Source organism: Limulus polyphemus, unplaced genomic scaffold (genome assembly GCF_000517525.1).
Source record: "Limulus polyphemus unplaced genomic scaffold, Limulus_polyphemus-2.1.2 Scaffold2009, whole genome shotgun sequence".
NCBI classification, from domain to species: domain Eukaryota; kingdom Metazoa; phylum Arthropoda; class Merostomata; order Xiphosura; family Limulidae; genus Limulus; species Limulus polyphemus.
The window spans coordinates 139,007-164,147 of NW_013667619.1; the positions used below are offsets into that span (position 1 = coordinate 139,007).

Consider the following 25,141-nt stretch of genomic DNA (forward strand, 5'->3'; position numbering starts at 1 on the left):
CTGCGATAGCCTTTCCTAATTTAGCAGAGATAGACGAGAAGAAAGGCAGCTAGTCAACACCACCCACTCGCCAATTCTTGGGCTACTCTTTTTACCAACGTATAGTGGAATTGGTCGTCATATGATAACGCACCCACCACTGAAACGGCAAGCATGTTCGGTGTGACGGTAATTTGAACTCGCACCCCTCAGATTGCGAGTCATAAATCACCAGATCATAAAGATGGGGTCAGGTCAAGAATTAAAAATTTCCAAGACTGGGATGTCTTTTCTACTTAATTTCATTGGAAAACAAATAAATATGGATCAATTGGAAGCAAAAGGATCATTCAGAAATTGACTTAAATCAAGTCGTACCCTAGAATAGATAGGCAAAATGCGACATGTTGTAACATAAAGGTCAGTGGAAAAACCATCCACGTGCTCTAGGCAAAAGTTTGAAACAAAATCAAGGAGAATCTTGGGCTCTAAGAGCAATATAAGCTGCTTCCATGATATATCCAGGAGAAAAAAGCCTAAATGTACAAAATAGAATGAAAGTACCCGGCGAGAAAAGATACCAATATGTAATGACACTCGATAAAGTATTTGTGTATCTGGATAACTGTAAGAAGTATTGGGCCAGTTTCTACTGGTCAATGGGTGAAAATAATTTTAAAAAGAGGGATTCATTATCACCAATGAATATTGTGCCACGTGGAAGTAAGGAACCAGAATAGTAGTTGTGATGGTCAAGGTGAACACTTGTTATTATTATTGTCATTGTCATGGAATCTTTGTACCACACAGAAACATTAGTTTTTTACAGAAACAATGAGAACCACTCTTTTAGTGCAAGGACTAAGACAAGGTTTCTCTTAATATATCGCGTAAAACGTAATCCCACGGTAGTTGAGTTAAGCCATAAAAACCTTTCAGAAGTGCATGCGTTGAAATATAATCTTTCTCCAGGTGCATAAGAAAGAGAAAAAACATAATCTTCCTTTTTGTATATGAATTACGATAAAGTAATCCACAAATATTAAAACATTATAGCGTGTAATTACTAACTATAATTATACATATACACAAACATAAAAAGAAAGATAGAAAGTAAAAGATAAAGTTAATTCGAAATGGAACAATGAAGTGTTATCGATAATGGTTTTAAAACACCCATATCTGTACAACTTATTATAAGGAACTTTGAATCATAGTGATAATTGTAATCCATCAGAGAAAATAATGATGTCAATAAATACCAATTTGAGCTTCGGTGACTAACAACAGTTACAAGACAAAGAATATATAATGTGATAGATCCATAGAGTAGAAAAACAAAAGTGACAAAGATATAAAAAAACGTATATTTTCCAATTTGGCATTCTTTCGAGAAATTAATTACGTTATAAATGTATAATACACTACATCGTAAGGCATATAAGAATTTAAGTAAAACTCATACTTGAAGAAAAGTAATTAAAAATTGTTTTCAGTTGTATTACCAGTGGTTTGCGAATTTTAAGACACGGTTTGTGAGATTTAAATTTCTGATCAACGCAACTATTTGGATACACAATTTTGATAGATATACACGTTACTATTGAACTCATTGCAGTTTCGTCTTTCAAGAATAGACTGACAGCTAAAACTACCCATGACTGATACCTCTATTGCTATACGCAATTTGTCTTATATCGTTCTTTAAATATTTTTTTTAGTAAGAGATCTTACTTCCAGAAATTGTTGTAGTAAGAAAGCTTACAAAAATCACGAAAGAAAAGTTCACAGAATTCGAAATCCCTTTCCCCCAGTACTTGGTGTAATGACAGGTTCATTACTCAACCGTGGATGAAAAAATTACCCACGGATAACTGCGACCGGCTAACCATGAAATCAGCCGATAATAGTTCACTGGCGATCACTTGCTGATAAAGTGCACAAAACATTTAGGCTTATATTCGGTAATATCGGCAACTCTGCAAGTGGAATATCTAAAGTAAAGACTAGGCGGATCTGCAAGATCTGCACTTACCAAAAACCCCATGATATCCGTAATATTATATACACCTTCTACTATAAAGATTGACTTACCCTTTCTAAATGATAAAAAAGTGCCCTAACATAAAACTGACGTTTCTAGCCATCATTTAATGAATAGATCAAGTTTAACTTTATTAAAGACATTCTTGTACATATAATAAATATTTCTTGTCGTTGTTTTTTTTTTGTTAGTTTGTTTAATGTTGCCTTTATTTATTTCGTGTGTCACCACATGAAATAATATACTCAAAATTAATGTTAGATGGTTCCTGCGTTTTGAAATTATTTTAGTGTTTATTGTTTCATTTCGATTGATTAAATGATCCTTATGATCATACTTTTATTTCTTAATCAAATATTCATTGGACACAAAAAAGTACAATTTAAACCACTGCAGTAAATTTCGACTGTCCCAGTGCCTTCAACTTAAATCAATTAATTAAATCAATTTAAGCAATTAAACAGTAATTGTAGCTTACTTTGTGGTTTTCAGTCAGTTAATTACTACATCTTAGGACACAAAGGACAATGAAAAATGTTCTCAAGACAAGCATGTAAATCTAAAAGGGAACTGACATATCATTTCGCCATCTCAATAAAAATAACAACAGCAACAATAAAATTCAGAAAACGTTGTTCGAACAATCGTCTGAAGTAATATGATCAGCATTACATCGATTTAAAGTTTTATTGGTGCATTATCTTGTAAGTGTATTTTAAGATGTTAGATTTTATAAAATTTGTTTCTTAATGGATTTCATTAACATGCGTTTATTTTGTTTTCTTCATTATTACAGACAACTACCGACGTGTATAATTTGTAACTGGATAACTTCATATTAAATGAGTAGATTAATTGCAACTTTTAATGAGTAGATAGCCTTGTACGTGTATATAAAAGACGCGAGGGAAATCTTTGATCTCAGTAAACACTGAAAATGTGATATCTGAATGAACACCGACCATGTAGCACATTTCAATCTTCCTTTACCTAAAATACAGAAGATTATCGTATTTGATTTATGGGAACTTAGGTGGGTAAAATATCTCTATTTAGTATATCCTGTTAATGTATGTATCTCATTTCTTCGTTTGAATACAAAATTTGTTGAAAATATAAAATATAATGGTTTATTTTATTTATGTGTTTAGAATCCCAAAACGTCCAACGTCAGCTCTCCACAAGAACTAGCTGCAGTGAGTGGTGTGATCATTGGAATGTACAAGGTAAGGTTACTACTGGTATATTTGTTTAAATGTTTAAGGTATAAGTCATTGGAATGTACAAGGTAAGGTTACTACTAGAATATTTGTTTAAATGTTTAAGGTCTTGTACATTCCAATGACTTATACTTTTAACATTTAAACAAATATACTAGTAGTAACCTTACCTTGTACATTCCAATGACTTATACCTTAAACATTTAAACAAATATACTTAGTAGTAACCTTACCTTGTACATTCCAATGACTTATCTTGGACTTTTGTGTGGTGTTGAAACATCTATTATGCCAAAGTACTATAGAGCAACAGTATTTTGAGAATTTCTATGTTAATGTGATTATATGTGACCTGATTGATCGTTGTAAATAAGATTTCACTGCAACAAAAATGTAAAATAGTTATACACTCAAACACGGAATAACGTTTTGTCTAGGATATCATTACAAGTCACAAATACTTTAAATTTATTAACTTTCCTTTTCTGCTGATAAGACTAAACAACAAATATATATCAAATATGTTTCTACTAAGAAAGTTATTAACCAAATGTTATTTATAAAATCTTTGTCACCAAATGCTTTCTATATTAAGGTTATCTTTCAAATCCCATGAAAATTCCCATTGCCATATATTTTCCGGTTTCGTCAGTCGCTCGTTTTATTATCAAGAAAAAGAAAATAAACTGGTTAAACCAAATGTAATGCTGACAATAAATCCTAAAGTGAGGAAAAGTTAGTGGTGGCATGATTTATTGGACCTATTGGTAGAATAGATGCACGAGCATATGATATGAATATCGTAAGCCAAGAATCGCAATACCTATTCATAAAAAGTATAGGAAAACACTATTTCTTTGTATTGGAACATAACTTGTAACGCCATCTCTCGTTCAAGTTAGGCAATTGCTGTTCAACTTCAAAACAATGGAGGCCTGATTGCAACTTAGCAGTCCACTTGTAGACAGATTGATAATTAACATTCTGGATTCGATAATTTTATTTGAATGCTGGAACATATAATAACTGTTTACCGTAAGGATAGAAATTCGTAATGCTTTGTTTCTTCGAAATCCGAAACAAATGATGTTTTTAAAATTCTTATCGTGTAAATTTTATAACAGTTTTTAGACCTGTTGGTTTACTAGTATTTCACCGGCTTTCAACGTGGGAGCCGTAACTTTTAAGATTATTGTTACATTGATAGGAAAACTCATTTTATTATGCTAGACTAACGAGAAGAAAGTTTAACTTTGTATGCATAAAACGCCGATAAAGAAATCATATTCTAACATCAAAGATGATATATTATGGGAATTTATAAGTGTGAGTTGGTGTATAATTTGTTTATGTCCTCTCCTTTCAGGGAAATAAAGTTGTGGTCAAACCACTACGTGTCAGCAAGCTGAACTTGTCTCGCCAAGTAATGGTCGAATTAAAACAGGTCAGTCTGTTGCTCTTTGTTCCCCGGTGGGACAGCGGTACGTCTATGGACTTACAACACTAAAATCTTGGGTTCGATTCCCCGCGGTGGACACAGCAGATGGCCTAATGTGGCTTTGCTCTAAAATATACATGTTGTTACTCTTTAACGTTTATATATATATATATATATATATATATACATATTTCAAACATTGGTATCAGTTTCATGATTCATTTCATTTTCAGAAAAAAATGTAGTGTAAAATGCTGTTAGTGAGAATAAATTTTTTTTAGTTGTAGTTAAGCACAAAACTACAAATGGGCTATCTGTGCTCTGCCCACCACGGGTATCGAAACCCGGTGTATAACTTTGAAGTCCGCAGACGTACCTCTGTGTCACTGGGGAGAAAGAGGGTAAATATATGCTGAGGTTATATAGTGTAAAGCGCTGTCAGTGGGGATAAATATGTACTGAACTTATGTAGTGTAAAGTACTGTCAGTGAGGATAATTATATGCTGAACTTATGTATTGTAAAGTGCTGTCAGTGAGGATAATTATATGCTGAACTTATGTAGTGTAAAGTGCTGTCAGTGAGGATAATTATATGCTGAACTTATGTAGTGTAAAGTACTGTCAGTGAGGATAATTATATGCTGAACTTATGTATTGTAAAGTGCTGTCAGTGAGGATAAATATATGTTGAAGTTATGTAGTGTAAAGTGCTGTCAGTGAGGATAAATGTGTGCTAAACGTATGTAGTGTAAAGTTCTGTCAATGAGGATAAATATATGTTGAAGTTATGTAGTGTAAAGTGCTCTCAGTGAGGATAAATATATGTTGAACCTATGAATAAGGTAAGATATAAGAAACAATAGTAGATTTTCCTTTAAGTCGATACTCACTTCTAAACTTAAAGGAAACGGAACGGTGGGTGTCCTGAGGAGTATCCAGAGGTAGAAAAGGATAGGGGAAGAGAGTATTTTTGAGATTTTTAAAACGTTTATTGACAAAGGAAACAAAAAAAAAGGAAAACAAATCAGAAATAAATCCAAATAGTCCAACCATTGCTGTAATATATGGAAAGTGAATGAGCGATTAGTGCATGTACAAGGTTATCAAAGCGCACAGTTGGCGAGCATCCTGACTCTATCAAACTGATGTTTGTAAAATATAATTTCTCTTTCATGCTATATATAGTTTTAAATAGTTATAGACTGTCTGCGCTCTGTTCACCGGGGGGGATCGAACACTGGGTTTTAGCATTGTAAGCCCGTAAACTTGCTGTTGACATACTAACGACTTATTTTATGGGTATTGACTTCAACACTCATAAAATAAAATCAACAAGAACCCAGGAAAGTAGAGCCAGATGGCTCAGCTGTACGCTTTACGGCTATAACGCTAAATTTCTTGACTCAATCCCCACAGTAGGCACAGCAAGTGTAGCCTATTGTACAAGTTTGTGCTTAGCAAAAACAAAAAAATTATATTTAAAAGTTCAATTTTAACACTCGAATGCTTAAAATATTGTATGTGGTTTCAAGATTTTCGAAACCAGAACGAACCAACTGAGAAATTGAAACAACGTTCTGGCTGAAATTAGGTTATTTGGAAAAGTACTTATCACTGATGCCGTTTTTCAAATTCCTTTGAGTGTAATTTATTTTAGCCTATTGACTTTCATATTCCTCTATACTCTACCATGCTTATGTTTTTGTTTTGTTTTTCTTCCCAGGTCGGCATTGATAACAAATACATCTTAAGTTCATTCTGATATTTTTATTGAATATTATGAAATTTTTGGAGACAAACAGTTTAGAAAAGCTCTTGTCTTTACTTTCAAGTTTGATAATTTTATCTTAAAATGTAGTGCTTTTTGAGCTAAAAAGAGTCATTTTAACTCAGTCTGTTTTTTGTTTTTTTTTGTATTCTATTCGCCTTGCTTGTGAATTTGTTTTATTGGTTACTTTTTTTAAGTTTTCGTACAATAATAGTGTTTAACTACTTTATTTCAACTGTGTGATTGGCATTCGTTATCAAACTTGATGATACATGTTGTAAAATAGATTATGTCAAAAAACTTTTCGTGGTCCTCTAAGAATCAGAAGATGTTATTTTTTCAAGATTACAAAAAAATCAGACTTGAATAAGGGCAACATTGAAAGACAAAAGACAGTCTCGATCACAAACAGCACTGAAAGGTCAAAGGCAATCCTGATTAATAACACTGGAAATATCAAATCCAGTGCAGATTACCAAAGACATTTGAAGATCAAAGTCAGCTTTGATTGTTGAAGAAACTGAAAAGTCAAAGACTGTTTTGACAACTGGCTATACTGAAATATTAAGCTAAACTCTGAAGAACTACATTGGAAGCCCAGGACCTCATCAATGGTTTTGTAAGTCCAGAATTACCATTGACTGCTGACGATATTGAAAAAACAAAAGAAAGTCTTAGTTACTGGGTACACTAAAAGGGTCAAAAACAGTTCTAATTGTTTATTATATTGAAATACTAGAGGCAATACTGACTACGATCACATCAAGACCAGAATTAGCCATAACTATTAATCACATAAAAAACACGATCAACATATATTTCAATAGATACTAACAGATAAAAATAATTCCTGAATTTCGACCAAACTGTGTAATCAGAGACAGTCTGAATTACCAATAACACTGAAAAGGAAAATAAAAACTATGATTTTGTTTGTGAATGAAACCCTCACAACTAAGTAATAAATCCCTATTTGATTAAGGAAATTTAAGCTACTAAATAATCATTTCATTTAGAATAAAAACGAACATATAGCTCAAAACCTTTATATATATATATATATTTGTAACTTGTTTTTCTCTTTTGTTTATTCTGTAGATAGGAGAACTTACCCATGAAAACCTGGTGCGTTTCATAGGGATGTGCGTTGATGAACCAAACTACGCTTTGCTCACAGAACATTGTATTCGAGGAAGTCTTCGGGTAGGCGTGGTTTCTTTGTCGTGTATGATACATTCAATAAGAAGGTGACATAAGTTTTAGAATACACTTTTAATGAAAACTGAAACAAGTAATCTGGCTATAAAACTAAGTAAGATGTCTAATCAAGTTTATTCAGTGTTAAATTAATGATGTTCAATTCTTTCCTGTTCAACTGTGATATGTGAGGATGTGATGTGTTTTCTACCTTATTTAGGGATTGTTAAGATTTTGCTGTTATTTACTTTCCGTAGTGTAAAGCTGGCAACATGTGGTACAGAAGGTCACTAAGACTAAGTTGTTCTGGTTATTTAGTTTCCGTACTGTAAAACTGGCAACATGTGGTACAGAAGGTCGCTAAGACTAAGTTCTTCTGATTATTTACATGTGGTACAGAAGGTCGCTAAAACTAAGTTGTTCTGTTGTTTGATTCATTGTTCTCTTTAGTATACATTGTTTATTATGCCTGAAAGGAAATTTCAGTACCATATAGAAGTCCACATGAAAGAACTGGCACTGTAATATCTTTTGCTGGTCGATTACGACGTTGACTAAATGTGACAGACGACCAATGCCGTGAGGGAATAAAGGTCACTAGATGACGCTGTCGACTGAGCAAATACATCAAATTAACCTATTGAATTCAGTCACGCTTTCTTTGCCCAGTTCTAATTGGTTTTCTTCATGATTAATCCGATATAAATTTATCTTCAGGGTCTGAAAGCTGACGAGCTATTCATTGATCCAGTAGAGGCGATCACCCACTTGTCTACTACTTTTTTTTCTTTTGTTGTTGTTGTAGTTTTGGTTATTTTGTCTAAATAGAAAATATTGTTTCACTGCCCTTCTAATGTGTCCAATCTGTTTACTGCTCGTGCAACATAAAACTCAGCCAAGTTATCAACTACAGAACACGAGTTAATTACGGGTTTGTCTGAAAATGCCAAGTAACTCCTGTTTCGAAATAAGAAAGAAGAAACATATTTAAGGATCCAAAGTTATCTTTCTTCTCACTATAATGAACATAACAAGTATAGGTTGTGTAGTTATCTTATGGTCAGAGTCTGGCATAACCTGATGGTTAGAGCGCTCAACTCGCAATCTGCAGGTTGTGGTATCCAAACAGATATAAACTAGTCACCGAATAAGCTCGTTTTTTCAGCTGAGGGGACTTTATAATGTGGCCGTAGCTCCCAGTATTCTTTTTAAAGAGCAGCCCAAGGGTTGACCGTAAGCGGTGTTGATTGGCTTCCTTCCCAGTAGTTTACAACTTTAAAATTAGTAACGGCTATCGCAGATAGCCCTTGAGTAGCTTTGCCAAAAATTCACCAGACAGACAAGTAGATTCGGGTAAGATAATTCAGGCGTGGCTGTGTTTCAATACATGTAGACAAATTGTCTAGTTTAAACAAGCCACCTGGTGTTAGAATGCCTAAAAAGAAAATTATGTACACCATTATTTATTGTATCCTTGAAATAAAGAAATATCACGATATTAAAAACAAGTTTAAAATCACATTCAAACTGAATTAGTGTAAAAATCCCTCTTGTTTCACTAAATTTTACTTTTATTTCTCAAAATTTATTTGAAGTTTTATAACTGAAAACAGACTGCGTTTGAAAGGTCAAAGCAAAAAATTGTGGAAAAAAATTGAATTGACATGACTATATGATTTTAAAGTAGTCAGTGGAACTTACTTCATGACCAGTAGAAATCGCAACAGAGAATAAAACAAATAAAACTGACAGAGTCATTTCTATTTTTATCTGGTTAATGTTTTGATACATGACTGACCTTATGACTATAGCTATGTTCAGATTTTATTCAGATGCCAATTTATTAATGGCTGAATGCCAGGGCATCGACCCATGTATAACATCAGATAAACACATCATACTATGCCATCCAATAATGTTACCTGATTGGTACTCCTAACATATACCATTCTGTCCAAATGTTATAGTCATGATCCTAATTACCTTGCTATTACTCTCTCATTACTACTCGCATACATTATTCGCTTACTTCTGAAACTGTTAGTCATGAAATAATCGCTGAAAAAGTTAAGAAAGTAGTATTCAGTTTAAGCCATCTTTCTACCGAAAGCTAATGTTTCATCTGTTTTGTATTTTTTTAACCATCGCTTGGACTTAATTAATTGATTATCTATGAGCAACAATTACGTCGATTAGTGTCACGTAAACTAATCGATTAATCGAAATTAGTCCTTTCGATTATTCCAACAATCGAGTAATTTAAATTTCGAGTAGACCAACTGTCACGAAATAATCAACCACTCGAAATTACGATTTCCAATTATAACTATTTTCGATTTTTCAAATTATCTAAATAATCGAAATATGGTTATTATGTTTGTTTCTGTTAAAAACTACACAATGGGTTAACTGTGTTATGCCCAGTTTAACCCCGTAAGTGGTTGTTATTATTACTTTGTGATTAGAAGTAAAAAGTACTGGGTCGTGATATGAATGTCTTGGGTTGATTCCCGTTGACAACAAACTTGCTCGCCCTGTCTTTGTTATAGAAAATATATTAAGACTATCTGCCACTGTCACTAATTTTGAACTGTTAACGAAGGAGAAGGTGACAGTGTTGCAGCATCCAGCACCTTATTTTATTTTTACTTGTATGTACTACGGTTTGAGAAGCACTGTGTCAATCAAATAATCAATTAGTTGGGCCGTTAAACTTTAGTTCGTACAATAGTCCTGTTGATTTAAAGCTGTCGACACTAGTTTCTACTAGTATTCAGACAGGAATCTACTCGATCTAAATTCGTCCACCCATAGTGTTAATCTAGGATATGGACTGTAACTTGATGAAGACTAAGGTCCCCTATCTGTATATCCACCCTATACTGATACTAAGTATTAGGGTTCTCTTTCTTTTGTAAATTAGGGGATTTCTGCGGATTAGGGTGTGGTTTACGGAGCCCGTTACTGTCTGATATATAGGTGCTCTATGCGAATTTTCATGTTTCTATTGACAACTCTCCTTCGAAATAATATGTCATTTAACTTAATCTCGTTCAACAACATGAACATTTCTTCGTAAAGGTTCATGCGTATATATGTTGTTTTATACATAAGGTTTACCATTGCAGTACTGAACTATTGATCGATCTGGACTTCATTGTGAACCAAATACAGATAATAAATACTACCTTTCTTGCCAATGCAAGAAAATATACATATACAGTGCGATTAACCCTCTGTACATTCTTCAGCCGTTAATGTTTTTATAATCACATTAGATGAATATCAAGTCGTCATAGAATCAATGTTAATAGTCTGTATTTTTTATAAAAGGACATGTTGGAAAAGGATGCCATGAATATCGATTGGACCTTTCGATACTCAATGGTCAATGATATCCTTGAGGTAAGTCCACTCCACTTAGAATTGTATATATATAGGTCACTTACACATTTAACATCAAGAGTGTTCATAAGATAAACATTCAGTATATATTTTATGTAGACAGCTGATTATGTCGTGATCATTCTAAAAACAAGTACTAAATCTTCTTATATTTTCATTCAGAAAAAAATAATAAATACTGAAAGTTCTTAGTAAAGTCCTGTAAATTTAAGAAAACCTTGAGCACTACAGTTTTCTTACAGAATAGTTACCACAGAAATTCAATAATATAAAATTGTTTTAATAGTTTAAACAGAAAACGAATTATTTGCGTTTCAAAATTAACTACACATTGTTGTTGTTGTTTGTTTTGTTTTTTTTCAGAATATTTTCATTTCATTTAAAATATCATATATCTTATCTCTATAATCACATTAATAGTCAGTACGTTACTTTGATAAGTGGCATACTGTATTAATGCATATCAAGAAATAGGTTTCATTACATGTCACTTATAATTCATGGTCAGTAAAATCATTTAATATAACTTATTTTATATATAGTTTAAACATTCGTTGTTTTTCATGTGTATCTAACTGGGGTTGGCATTAGTCTTGTAATAAATGAAGTTTATGGGTGTTAAATGAAAATAATCCAGATTTCGTGTATTTGTTTGTATGTAGAGTTCAAGTGGAAGAGAACGATATGATCCAGTGATAATATAGTAATAACTAATTTCTATATTCCATTTTTGCTACGTTTTTTAACTATAAAAACAAGTTGTTGAACAGTTCCACAGTTTAACATTTTTGTAGAAAGATTATTTGTCATTTTTGTCTTGTGAACATATTTAGGTGTTACTTCAATAAACTAAATTAGTGAGATCTCATTAGGTGTTATGACAGTTTAAATGTTAAATTGATAATTTGATACAATATTTCATAATGCTACAATAAATAATTATAATTTCAACTAGTAGGAAGTCATTCAAACTAGGCATGATTAACGAATTTATACCCAGATCTTTAAATATTCTTATATGCAAAGGCATTTAAATTGTAAGCTTTTTTCAATCAATTTTAAGGTAATATGTTCATGTACCTTTCATTCTGGGGTTAGTTTAATAATAAAATTAATATCATTAATATATTTTATTCGTGAAGTGTCATTAATAATTTTCTATAGTTTTTTTTTGTTACTTTACTATAAAAAAGTATAATTGTTCTGTATAGTTAGCTATAAATGTTATTTGATCCTGTTGTTTTTAACCACTAATATTTTACTTGCATATGCATTATGCTTATTCGTTGCTTACTGAAAGGTTTGAAGCTACGTTTATGCATAACAGTATGTGAAAACCAAGCTTAAAAACAATATAGAACTCTGATTCAGAGTTGAATTATAAGCTTGTTTCGTAATTACGCTATATCGTACTCAACTCTCTCACCCACTGACCAGTTTTTGCTATATGCGTCTGGTCATTATTACGTTTTAGTGATTTTTATAAAATATAAAACAAGAAGTGTGTGTTGTTGAATCATTTGTCCTAGTGAAAAACTTGTTATCATCTAGATTTCTTTTCATTTAAAAAGACATATACATTAGTATTTTGTTTCTGACATAGAAGGATACAATTCGGAGCAGTACTTACAAATAACATATAAATATATATCACATGAACTGAGTCTCTTCTCAGCCATCATTAATACATTGATATTTTTCTTCTTTTGTAAGGAGATTGGTTGATTGCATGTTTTATTTTTTTAATATGTCTATTAAGTGTTCGATAAACCGACTATTACTAATAGGGTGAGTTATGTAATTAACTTCTGACGTATTGCAGGGTATGAAATATATTCACGACAGCTCACTTGAATTTCACGGTCGTCTAAAGTCAACCAACTGTGTGATTGACGGACGTTTTATGGTGAAAATCACTGACTATGGCCTGAAATATGTACACGAACAGATTGATTTAGACACTGAAATAAATCCACGTAAGTATTACAAGATTTACTTAGAAAGAATAATTGTCACATCATTTTACTGTGAGTTGAACAACGATTAGGATGAACGGTACAACGAGGTTCCAGGAAAATACCAAATATTAAATTTCAACTTTATTTATTCTCTAATGTATAACTTTGTTCTCCAAAAGTTTCATTGGAATCGCTTGCATTAAAGATCAAGATATTTGTAATTGTCGATCAAACAAGTCTAACTACTTGCAAAATCAGTACATGCTTTGCTCGTAATAAAGCGTCATTTAGAGCGTTGTACGGATGAGTTCGGCTTTCAATGTTTTTATAGCACTGAAATTCTACTTTAAGCCTTGCAAGGATGAGCTATTTCTGAATTGTATTGCATATAATTATAAAAGTAGCATATTAATACTTAGGATCTGGTTCATTCAGAAATGTTGCTCTTCTTATGTATATAAAGTTTTTATGCAAAACTTAAAGATCTGGCCGATCGATAATATTCCATGTTTTAATTATGCAACAGTTTTGGTAATATATACTGGATATTAATAGCGATTTTTATTAGTTATTTAATGAGTTGTTCTTCTTTCTCTTTACATTAATACATTAATTGCTGACTGACTCATTAAACCTCATGATCATTTATGTTCCTTTATGATCTAACTTTTGTAAACTGACATCATCGAAAGGTCATTTTGAAAACGTTTCTTTTAGATGTAGACTTAACACATTCTTCAAGACACTAGAGACAGCTACGATTGTTTACTTGGTTCTCTACATCAACAACAGTATATTTTCAAATAAACTTTTGTTTCGCAGATATTTTGTATGTTTTTTTTTCATTTTCTTGTATACAAATTTAGCACTGGGAGAACAAACATTTGTCAGTAAAACCGGGTTTACTCTTTCGGTCTGTTTTGATTGAATATTAACATTTCTGATTCTAGGTTTTGTCTTATTATTTCAAAACTATAATACGAAAGGGATGATATTGTTTCTTACTGTTATGCTTATGAAATCGTTTTTCATTTTCACGAGCATCTTAACTTTGTTTTTGTTTTTCTGTTTTAAGTTTGTAACTGCGGACTTAACTTTGATATCAAATAAAGATTCTAACGCAATACTCAAATATATATATAATTCTTAGTTGTACAGAAAATGAGTACGTTACATTAAAACGATTTTAGGGCCTCAACACGTTGTCACAGCCAAGTCGAACATGCTCTATTTGATTACCGCGTTCTTAACAACAGCCCTGAAGCGTAATTCCTATTTCAAATGGTTCTTTTGTAAGGCAGTCATGTCCAAAGCATATCAATTCTCCCTATGAGCTTTCTATAATCCACCTAGTGTACGAGGGCGAAAGTTTCCCATCGCACTTTTTAACAGTCCGATGTTTGTGTTATTATTCATCAAACAATATCTCATTGAAAATCGAAAACAAAACTTATAAGCCACTTCACATGCTGTTTGGCTTAATTTTAAAAATGGACAGTCAAAAAAGCACAGAAAATCCCAATGAAAACGTGAACAAAAGATATACTATAATATCCAGAAATAGTCTCTCCTAAAACTAATAAAAATAACACTCATACAGTCTAAAGCCTCTTAAAGTTTCTGACTTACACCTAAGGTGACAGCTAGCTCGAAGTTTCTTTAAATCCAACTTAGTTGTCCTTAGCTCTGTGATAAAAAAAAAATATAGCAATTGATTAAACTTTCAACCTTTGACACACCAAATTCTATAGTGCTGCTTTTCGAATCCATATGTTACAATAAATCTGATCAGAACATTGATATGCCTCAGCTGAATAAAGTTAGTGATGTCGCAATTTCCATATAACATCGAAATATTCTTAAATGTTCTTCTAACCACCCGAACTTAGCAGTTAATGTTTCTACTAAAGTTACGTCCTACTGTGAGCATGTACTTTAAGTTAAAGGCTTCCACGTTTTTATTTTTATCATGATTTCAAACCGAGATATGATACTCTTCAATTAATATAACCTCAGTATCCGGGAACATTGTTATATACCATCCACGAAGTGGATGAAATTTTGTTTACAGTTAGCATAGTATAATTATGTTGTCAGTATTGGGTATGAGAAATACAATGTTCATTCCAATAAAAACATATTACTTCAGATCATCCACCTTCTTTCTCACAGGATATTTTGTGTACAGAATGAAAGGCTTGGAAACAAAATTCCTCCCTTTCCGACAACCTTGTGAACTTTGAACCAATAGCAGAAATATTGATATAACAAAATTCTCTTAGTTGATCTAAGGAGTTACCAGGATATCAATAAATGGACCGAACATCCTATATGGGGCTAGGACTTATTAAGTCTTGATGTTGATCAGAGCTATAGTTAGCGCCAGGAAAAGCTCAGCTATTCATTACGTTAGATATCCCTATTTTACACAGTATAGCTTTGTTAAGTCGGATTTTTTTCTTTTGTTCTAGAAATATTCACGTGCATATACTCCTCTACGGCACCCAAAAAAAGGTATTTGTAATCATCAAACTAAGCTGATGAAAATTGACGAGAAATATATGGAAATTTAGGCTGCTGTGCGCTCTCTTCCAGAACAGGAACAGCAAATGTTATGTAAATTAATGGGAACAGTTGTCTTATACTTTAAGGAAGAATGTTAGAGTGTAATTTTATTCAAACCTGGAACGAATAAAACGTCCTAATTCACATATATATATATGAAACATGTTAATCGTACATATACAAACCATGTACATAGCTTTAGCAACAACATCAGCAAAATGTGTGTTTGTTCTTGGTGTTATTGTCTTTGTTTACTATTGATATATTGACAGATTTTTCGGAAATCTGATACCTACACTTTTCCATACGCAATCTCCCCACCCTAGCCATTTTGTTAATAAGTTGATTTGTTGTAGAGTTTATGAGTATATCTTTTGTTTATTTATTTTATTCAATCGTCGATAAAATTACATTTACTAAATTATAGTATTTTGAGTTTTTTTAATGGCTATACCTTCATATTTCCACTATATGTTCTGTATTCTAGTTACGATATAGCACAGTTACTATCATTAAATAATGTTAATGGCAACTCCAAGTTCATAGTTCTGCAAAACAACTTCTGGATCAGTAGTTATGTCACTTGACATGCCAGTATGTACTGTTAGAGTTCATATTCACAAAAGTTCATTTGGTTTTATTGACTTTACAGCCCAAGAAATAAGAAGAGAACGCATTTTAATTGAAAATACGACACACATCGACTTCGCATACTTCAAGTGAATGAATAGTGGAAATTTGCAAATAAAGTAACATGGCTAGTCACCTGATTCTTGTTTTGCATAGAAAATCAACTCAGGGATCACCATTAACAATATTTTATAACAATAGTTATGCCTTGTCAGAGGTAGAGTAATTCTGAGTAGTATATTTTCTACGAAGTGTAAGTTTCAGTTCAGTATAAAGCTATTCGTTCATCTGTAGGATAGCAACTAAATTCTGTTTTGTTTTGTTTTTACTGTATACTTACTCGACATTATAGTACTGTTCTGAGTATCACAATTAAACTTACAAATCTGAATTATATATGCACATTTATTTCTAGAGATTAAACCCAAAACGATGAATAAGTTTTTCCTCTCATTCAAGGATCCCTCTTTTGGATGGCTCCTGAACACCTTAGAGAACCTTTTCCTACCAAAACAGGTTCCAAAAAAGGTGACATTTACAGCTTTGCCATCATACTTCAAGAAATAATTACTCGATCGGGACCATTCAGATTAGAGGAAAGGCATGGAACCAACAAGGTTGTTATAGAGCCTGAAGGTCAGTCACATTACCAATGGCACTTACCGTATAAAAGTTAAATATAAATTTAGCATTATTTCAAATGACGTTTCACGAAAATAATACAAAGAGAGTTTATTTTCAAACAGAAATTTTGAACCGTGTCAAAATGGGAACAACGCCACCATATCGCCCAGAGATCGCCAATGATGAATGCTCAGCTGAACTAATGGACCTGGTTCGCGCTTGTTGGTCGGAACTACCAGGATGTAGGCCTAGCTTCGCAGACATTAAAGTTCAATTCAAGAAAATCACAAAGTACGTATAAAGATGAATGGAATATGAAAGTATATTTTAGCTTTGATGTGTTTTTTGTAGTACTTCTTTATAAAGCGTTTATGTTCCTGAACGATTGTGCATGATCATATGAATATTACATTATTGTTGAGGTCGAGTAGGCCATAGCTTTATGTGCAAGTGAACATTTTCGGGGTTTTTGTATACATTTTGAGTTTTAACTATACGCTTTCAAACTAGTTCGTTTTTCGACTGAATGTCTGTAGTGGAGAACAAATCAGAATGACTCTGCCATACAGAAGATTGAATACGTTATATTAAAACTATTTGAATAAGCAAATCAGCAAGACACGTGATAACCACAGCCGAAATAAAGTCGAGTTGTGACGGAATGTACCAAAACTACATTTTGACATCGCTTAACGTTTCGTAGGTAGTGGTCCTCTGCTAGGACAGCTGGTAAGTCTACGGATTTATAGTGCTTAAATTGGTTCCCCTCGGTGGAGATACGAGATAGCCCGAAGTGGCTTTGCTATAAGAAAAACACACATAAACACACACTCATAGTGTGATGTCACCGAAAACTGTCGTTTTGGGGAAAGATACGTAACAGCACTTTCCAATGCAAAATATTCATATACTCAGATCAATAATTCAGTTTTTACAAGACAGGGATATTCCTTGTATTTAGTAGCATTGGTAAACACAGAAATACGGATCAACTTGGTGCAACAGAATCATCCACAAACGATCTGCAATAGTCATACTCCGGCAGTGTTAAACAAACCGCAATAATAAAACGTAATAATCCATGAACACAAAGGTAAATGACAAAACGCCGTTCACGTGCCCCAGGCAACAAAAAAGTAACATAATCAAGAAAGATCTCCATTTGAAAAAGCGATACACAAAAAAAGTCTAAACAAGTTGCTCCCTCAACAAATCCATCGAACCAAAATACTCTAGGTGTTGGATAACATGCGAAACACCGGCACAATGTTCCATTATTATTCAGCGGAATAACGGGTTTTTTTTCTTCACCAAAACGTGCATTTCAGTGAAGAAAAGATGGTGTACAGGCCTAATCTATTCTTTGTTTCGCTACTTGCTCTGCAACAGACTAGTTTCTCTGAATTCATGTCTCATCAGTACTGCTTATAAATTGTAATTCGTTTGTACTGGGTTGCTCCTAACAATTAACAACCTGTTTAGTTTTCGTTTGTACTGGTTTGCTCCTAACAATTAACAACCTGTTTAGTTTGTTATTGCGCACTGTTTGTCTTATCAGTTAGTAGACTTGTACTGATTTTCTCCTAAATATTAACATGCTCATTTTGCTTTACTGCATAATTTCCTAACTAATTTATTTTGTCCTTCTAGTTATTAATAGTAAGTTCACTTTACTATACCATACTATTTTCCTGAATATCTACTTCGGCTGCTTTGGTTTTCTATTTTGATTAACATAGATACAACTAATATTTGATGACCTGGCATGGCCTGGTGGTTGTGGACGTTCGACTTGCAATCTACGGGTCGTGAGTTCGAATCCCTGTCACACCAAACATGCTCGCTCTTTCCGTCGTGGGGGCGATATAATGTGACAGTCAATCTTTGAAAAATGAGTAGCCCAAGTAGGTTGTGTTGACTATCCTTCCCTCTAGTCTATTACTGCTGAATTAAGGACGGCTAGCGCAGATAGCTCTCGTGTGGCTCCACGCGAAATTCAAAACAAACCAAACTTATACTTGTTGAAAAGACCTTTTGCTTTATTAGAAATATATGTTAAAAAAACAGTTTTCTATTTTATTTATCCAGCACAAAGTGCATGGATAAGGGCATGATTAATATGCTTACAAATATAGCGATCTTAACTCGGAAATTCAGGAAAGTTTGCCTCGTAAGATAATTAGTTAGCCAAATGAATAATTTAAATAGAAAATGGACAACCTAAAATTTCCAACAGAAATTATTAAAGTAAGGTAATAATCTATATTAAAGTAACACAGAGAAAAATATCTATTCCTGGCTCTTTTTGTCGCAAGTGGTTCAATGGCGAAATTTGACGCATAAAATTTTTTTTGGCGAAATATTTTTCAATAGTGAACCTTTCCAAAGAGGACTTTCCTGATATGACTTACAACGCTGCTTGCTCTAAAGGACTCATGAAGAACTTTAAAATAACTTTTATGGGAGTGTTTCCTCTAAACATGTATGATTGGTCTACATAAAATGGAGCAAATATGTTCGTTTTGAATTATTAGTTTGTTTGTTTGTTGGTAAGCGTTGTGAGCTCTCAGACTTATCAGTGAGCTACTGGAGGGCAAATTATTAGTACTGCGAAACAAACTGCAATTTGACAACCTATAAGGTTCTATAAGTTCTGCAAATAATATTATCTGAATAAAATGTGGACCCGGCATGACCAGGTGGTTAGGGAATCTGAGGGTCGAAGGTTCGAATTCCCGTCCCACCAAACGTGCTCGCCCTATCAGCAGTGGGGGCGTTATAAAGTGACGGTCAATCCCAATATTCGTTGGTAAAAGAGTAGCCCAAGAGTTAGCGGTGGGTGGTGACGACTAGCTGCCTTCCTTCTCGTCTTACACTGCTAAATTAGAGACAGCTAGCGCAAATAGCACTCGTGTAGCTTTACGCGAAATTCAAAAAATAAACTGAATAAAATATACATATTGTATTTCGATACACGTGTTATGTAACACAATGTGTAGCTTTGAATTTAAAACAAATAAACAATGGATAACATTATTATTTTTGCGATACAAAAATACTTCAGTTGATAAATGAAATACAAAGTTGAATATATAAACATAAAAGCCAGCCTCTAGGTAGTAGAAGTATTTCTGATTATATGTTTATTTTTGGAAACTTTGAATGAGTGTTTTCTAAGTTTGTGATCGAATTATGATTATTTTTGTTTACTGACTTTTCTATCAAAGCTACTCGAAAGCTATCTGAATTAGTCGTCCATAGTTATGAAGTGATAAATTATAAGGAAGGACTTACAGTCAACGAACTGTGACATTGACCGTCACATTATATCGATCCCACGGCTGAAATGGCGAGCATGTACAGTACAGGGATTCGATCTCGCGACCCGCATATTGTGAGTTGAACTCACTAACCACCAGAACATGCACACCAAGATGTAAACGAAACTAAATGTTCCAGACAATATGGAATTAGTATTCCTTTCTCTGCGTAATTTCCTTTAGATGACGAACTTAAAAAATCTCATTTCCTAAAGTTAATGTTTTGAATCTTAAGATAAAAGATATACCAACTAATAACACCAAGCTATTAAGTTTTCCAGGTGATGCTAAAAGTGCTTGAAACCTAGACTAAGGAAATTAGCTCTTAATGTTTTCTTTATCTAATTGGTCCAAGTAGGGGGTAGTGGATAGCGTGCCAAACTGTAAATTCGGAGGTTCATGGTTCGCATTAAGTAACATCGTGTTCCGCAATTTATGAAAGCCTTATAGGTGTGACAGTCAAATCGTACTATTCGATTAGAGTGGCCTGAGAGGTGACTATGGACGAGCGACCTTTCATTTAGTCTACCTATTTAAAATTAGGGAGAGTTAACGCAGTTAGTCCATGTGTGGCTTTGCGCGAATATCCGAAAAACAATTCTTAATTATTTTACATAATGCTAAGTACGATATTTCGAAATAACATTTCAAAAGTAAATAATTGATTAAGTAACCCAATTCCCGATACATTCACATGTAAAACTATGTAAAATTTGACAGAATTTTAGATATTACAAATAGGAAGTTTTTTGTTTGTTGTTAAGCATAAAGCTATACAAAGGGATATCTGTGCTGTAACCACCACGGGTATCGAAACCCGGTTTCTAGCGTTGTAAGTCCACAGACATGACGCTGTGCCACTGGGGGACCAAATAGAAAGTACCACATAGAACTAAATAACAACCCTCTAGTCAAAAGACTTGTTTGTTGTTAAACAAAAACTACACAACAAACTGTCTGTGTCCAAACCCAGTTTTTTAGGGCTCTAAGCCTTCAGACTCACTGCTGAACCTTTGGGGAGGGGAGCTAGTTGAAAGATCGAAATAAATTTTGAACCTTATTCTTCGACTTCACAAAAGGGTTACTTCTTTTGGCTGGAGTAATATTATTGAAGTTTATGTTCTGTTTATGAATTAGTAAAAAATAAAATCTAAATGCATAGAATTATAAGAAAATCTATGATGTAGATGAACGAAAAAATATCACAAATTTTGGTTATATACGTTAAGTACATGATTTTAAATAGTTGAATGGCTCTTTGACCTGTGAGTGTTGCATACTGAGGTCAGCCGTAATACCTCACAGTATCGAGATTATTTACAAAGTGTCTTTAAAATATATCTGCAATCATATTGTAAATTTTTACAAAAACTGAACTATTTTTCAAAACAAAACACACATTTTCTTTGTACAAAGACTTGTAGAAAAATTTGCGTTTTTATGTTTCCAGAGGTGCATCCAATCAAAACTTTCTTGATAACTTGCTGGCCAGAATGGAACAGTATGCAAACAATCTTGAACAGCTGGTCGAAGAGAAATCTAAGTCACTAATTGAGGAGAAGAAGAAAACGGATGAGCTATTGTGTCAGCTCCTTCCAAGGTTGGCACAATCTTATACTTGTAATTACTGAATACTTTGGGCTATTACTAAAACAAAATTTATTTTCATGCGTGTGCCTTAGTCCCAACTCATTAATTGCTACATGTTTTGATGACTACAAGATAGGCGTTTATCACATTTAAATATTTCTGCTCCATAGACCTTCCAGGTTCCATCTCTGGAATCTATAGTATAAATATTGTTGTATATGCTGTATTGTTGTATATGCATAGATCAATTTAGTATTTGAAAATTATCTAAAGAATAAAGAGCTTAACAATGAAACCAGAGCTCCTTTCCACGAAGCTGTAATGATTTCGAATCTATTTAAAGATATAATGATTACATCATATAATTTTACCTATTTTATATTTCGAACCTCTCTCATTAGACCTCACTGGCACGTTTCCTATCTTCAAATATCATATGCCACCAATTAGATCAGATTATAACGTTCCCAATGACTTGTTTTCTGATGTAATAATTATTTTAGAAGAATAATAAAAATTAGTAGCTTCAACTGAGATATACGAATTTCTTGTAATTGTGAATAAATTTTCTTGCCTTTTTTCTATTGTTACTATGATGAATGTCTGTTTAAGACTGAATATGATTTTACAAATTCTGACGGTGGTTTTGGTAAAAAAATCCGACTTTGCTATGGACACTTTAAAAATTACTTTATTTCTAGTTTCATTTTAAGTTTATAGGGATTATTACACAGACTTTTAAGTTTACTTTCTAACATAAGTGAAGCGTAGTCATCTCATATTGTGAAATATATATCTGTATTTGATATCAAGTTCGGTACTGTTAGCTTGGCTATCTTTAATGATATATACTTTGGGATTGGGTGAGCTATATAGTGACGGTAAAATCCCATTATTCAATCAGACAGTAGTAGTCCAAGAGTAAGTAGTGGTTTTCTAATTCACTAGCTGTCTCAGTCTGTCAGTTTAAAATTAAGGACGACTAAATGCACATAGCTTTGTGTGAACTTTCTGAAACAAACAAGCTTCGAGTGGTAGTAAATATTATTCGTAAAAAGAAATGTAGTGTAAAACGAATAGATCACATTACTGTGCAGTATTTCAATTACATTTTTATTATCAATAATAGGGTGATAAATTCCCGTTAAGTCGTCATCATATTTATCAAACTAAGAATATTAATGGCTGGAGACCATTATTACTATTAACTAATACCTTAAGGATAAACCTTAGGCACTTGGAAAATGCTTATTTAAAAAATAATAATTATATAATATACTATCGTTAGTTCATACTTTAATGATACATATTAATGGCTGGAGATCATTATTACTATTAACTAATACCTTAAGGATAAACCTTAGGCACTTGGAAAATGCTTATTTAAAAAATAATAATTATATAATATACTATCGTTAGTTCATACTTTAATGATACATATTAATGGCTGGAGATCATTACTACTATTAACTAATACCTTAAGGATAAACCTTAGGCACTTGAAAATGCTTATTTAAAAAATAATAATTATATAATATACTATCGTTAGTTCATACTTTAATGATACATCATGGGGACTTAAAATATTTTTATTAAATATGAAAAATATACAAATATACAAACCTTAAGAATTATGACAGTTTTATTATATATATATATCAGCAATATGTATTCTGTCTTAATCTTTCAGATTTGTTGCAGAAGAGTTGAAGAAGGGTAATCACGTGAGGCCTGAAGCCTTTGAATGTGTGACTATTTTCTTCAGTGATATTGTTGGCTTTACAGCTCTATCGGCAGAAAGCACGCCAATGGAGGTACTTTATTGCCTTGAAACTGTTCTTTTTTTAATTTTTGATATTTTTGTGTGTGTTTGTCTGTTGTTAATCACAAAGCTATCTGTGCTATGTCCACTACAGGTATTGAAACCACGCTGGTTTTAACGTTATAAGCTTTCAAACTTACTGTTGATACACTAAGAGCTTTTTCGTTATTAAATTATTATACAATGTACCAAATGTTCACTCTCGACATTGTTTACATTTTGTAAACATAAGAGCGACTGATTTCAGAATTGAAAACGTATTTATTAACAAAGATATTTCAACTTAATCAGAATGGTTTTAGTTTGACCTTTAAAGTTCGTTATAAAACATCATATTGAAAAATGCTAAAGCCGAGAGGTAGAAGTTAAGAAATCTGTGTTAAAGTATGAAATTGGTCGCTTTTTTATTTGCAAGTATAATAAATCAAGTTCCATTATTCGATCACACAAAAGTTGCTCAAGTGTTGTCAGTGAGTACTGTTGTCTAACTAGCTGTCTTTCCTCTGTTAGAGAGAGTTATATACAGTTAAGTTTAGTAAAGCTTCGTGAGAAATTCTGAAATAAACAAACAAAATATCAAGACAAACTGGTGTATTTACGTGTTTTACACTCACCAAAAAGAAACCTATCATTCTATAGGTATTTGAAGAACTTGTAGCAATCCGACACAATTTAAGTCTTCGTATTGTTATCTGACACTGCGCAATTATTCAAAATAGCAAGTGTTGTGGCGTTGAATAATAAACATTTTGAAAGTAAATGTTGATAATTTTAAAGTTAACAAAAATTAATATAATTAAACTCAAAGGTCAAATTAAATTAAGAATTCAAAACTTGATAGTCCAGGTTGGAAATAAATTTTTAGACATAAAATCAAACCTGTGAAGGAATACAACGATAAGCATATCATTTTCATGTATTTTTACATATAACTTCAACAAGTATTTTACAGAATTTAAAAATTGCAACCGTGTTATGTATATGCATCGCAAGAGAGAAACCTGGGAAGTATTTGTGGTGATCAATTATAATTAACCAAGTCACCACGAATGTTTTACTCAGGAAGAGTGAGTGTAAGTATCTTATATAAAGACACGTAGTTACGGTATAAGTAGTGTACTGTATAGTGTTTAATACAGTAAGAACAGGTTGGAGTATTTGATTGAAAACGGCTGAAACACAGAGAAATCGATGAAGATATAATTAAAACAATTTTGTAGAAGCCTTTTAGAAAGTAGATCCGTTAAAATTTAATTTGAAAAAATATCTTCATGCTTTTATAATACATTCTTACGTTGTTTTTGTCCAGGTTGTTGACTTTATAATACATTTTGAAGGTAAATGTTAATAATTTTAAAGTTAACAAAAATTAATATAATTAAATTCAAAGGTCAAATTAAATTAAGAATTCAAAACTTGACAGTCTAGTTTGGAAATAAAATTTTAGACATAAGGTATGATACATTCTTACGTTGTTTTTGTCCAGGTTGTTGATCTTCATGCCTTTATAATATACACCTGGAAAAAAGTTAAGCACCCCCGTGTTTTTTTCAAGTGATTCAGATTCGACGTTCTTGTGA

The 25,141-nt window shown here is 32.6% G+C and overlaps 1 protein-coding gene across 1 annotated transcript in view; it reads left to right on the plus strand.

Annotated features, from left to right (window-relative positions):
• Positions 1–25,141, plus strand: part of LOC106465644 (atrial natriuretic peptide receptor 1-like) — a 37,217-nt gene that overhangs the window by 3,563 nt on the left and 8,513 nt on the right. Inside the window, exons 2-10 of the mRNA XM_022393584.1 lie at positions 3,175–3,249; positions 4,610–4,691; positions 7,553–7,653; positions 10,981–11,052; positions 12,875–13,028; positions 16,665–16,841; positions 16,952–17,120; positions 21,600–21,749; positions 23,430–23,553. Of these exons, the coding sequence (XP_022249292.1) occupies positions 3,241–3,249; positions 4,610–4,691; positions 7,553–7,653; positions 10,981–11,052; positions 12,875–13,028; positions 16,665–16,841; positions 16,952–17,120; positions 21,600–21,749; positions 23,430–23,553 (1,038 nt within the window). The 5' untranslated portion in view covers positions 3,175–3,240. The remainder of the gene's footprint in view (positions 1–3,174; positions 3,250–4,609; positions 4,692–7,552; positions 7,654–10,980; positions 11,053–12,874; positions 13,029–16,664; positions 16,842–16,951; positions 17,121–21,599; positions 21,750–23,429; positions 23,554–25,141) is intronic.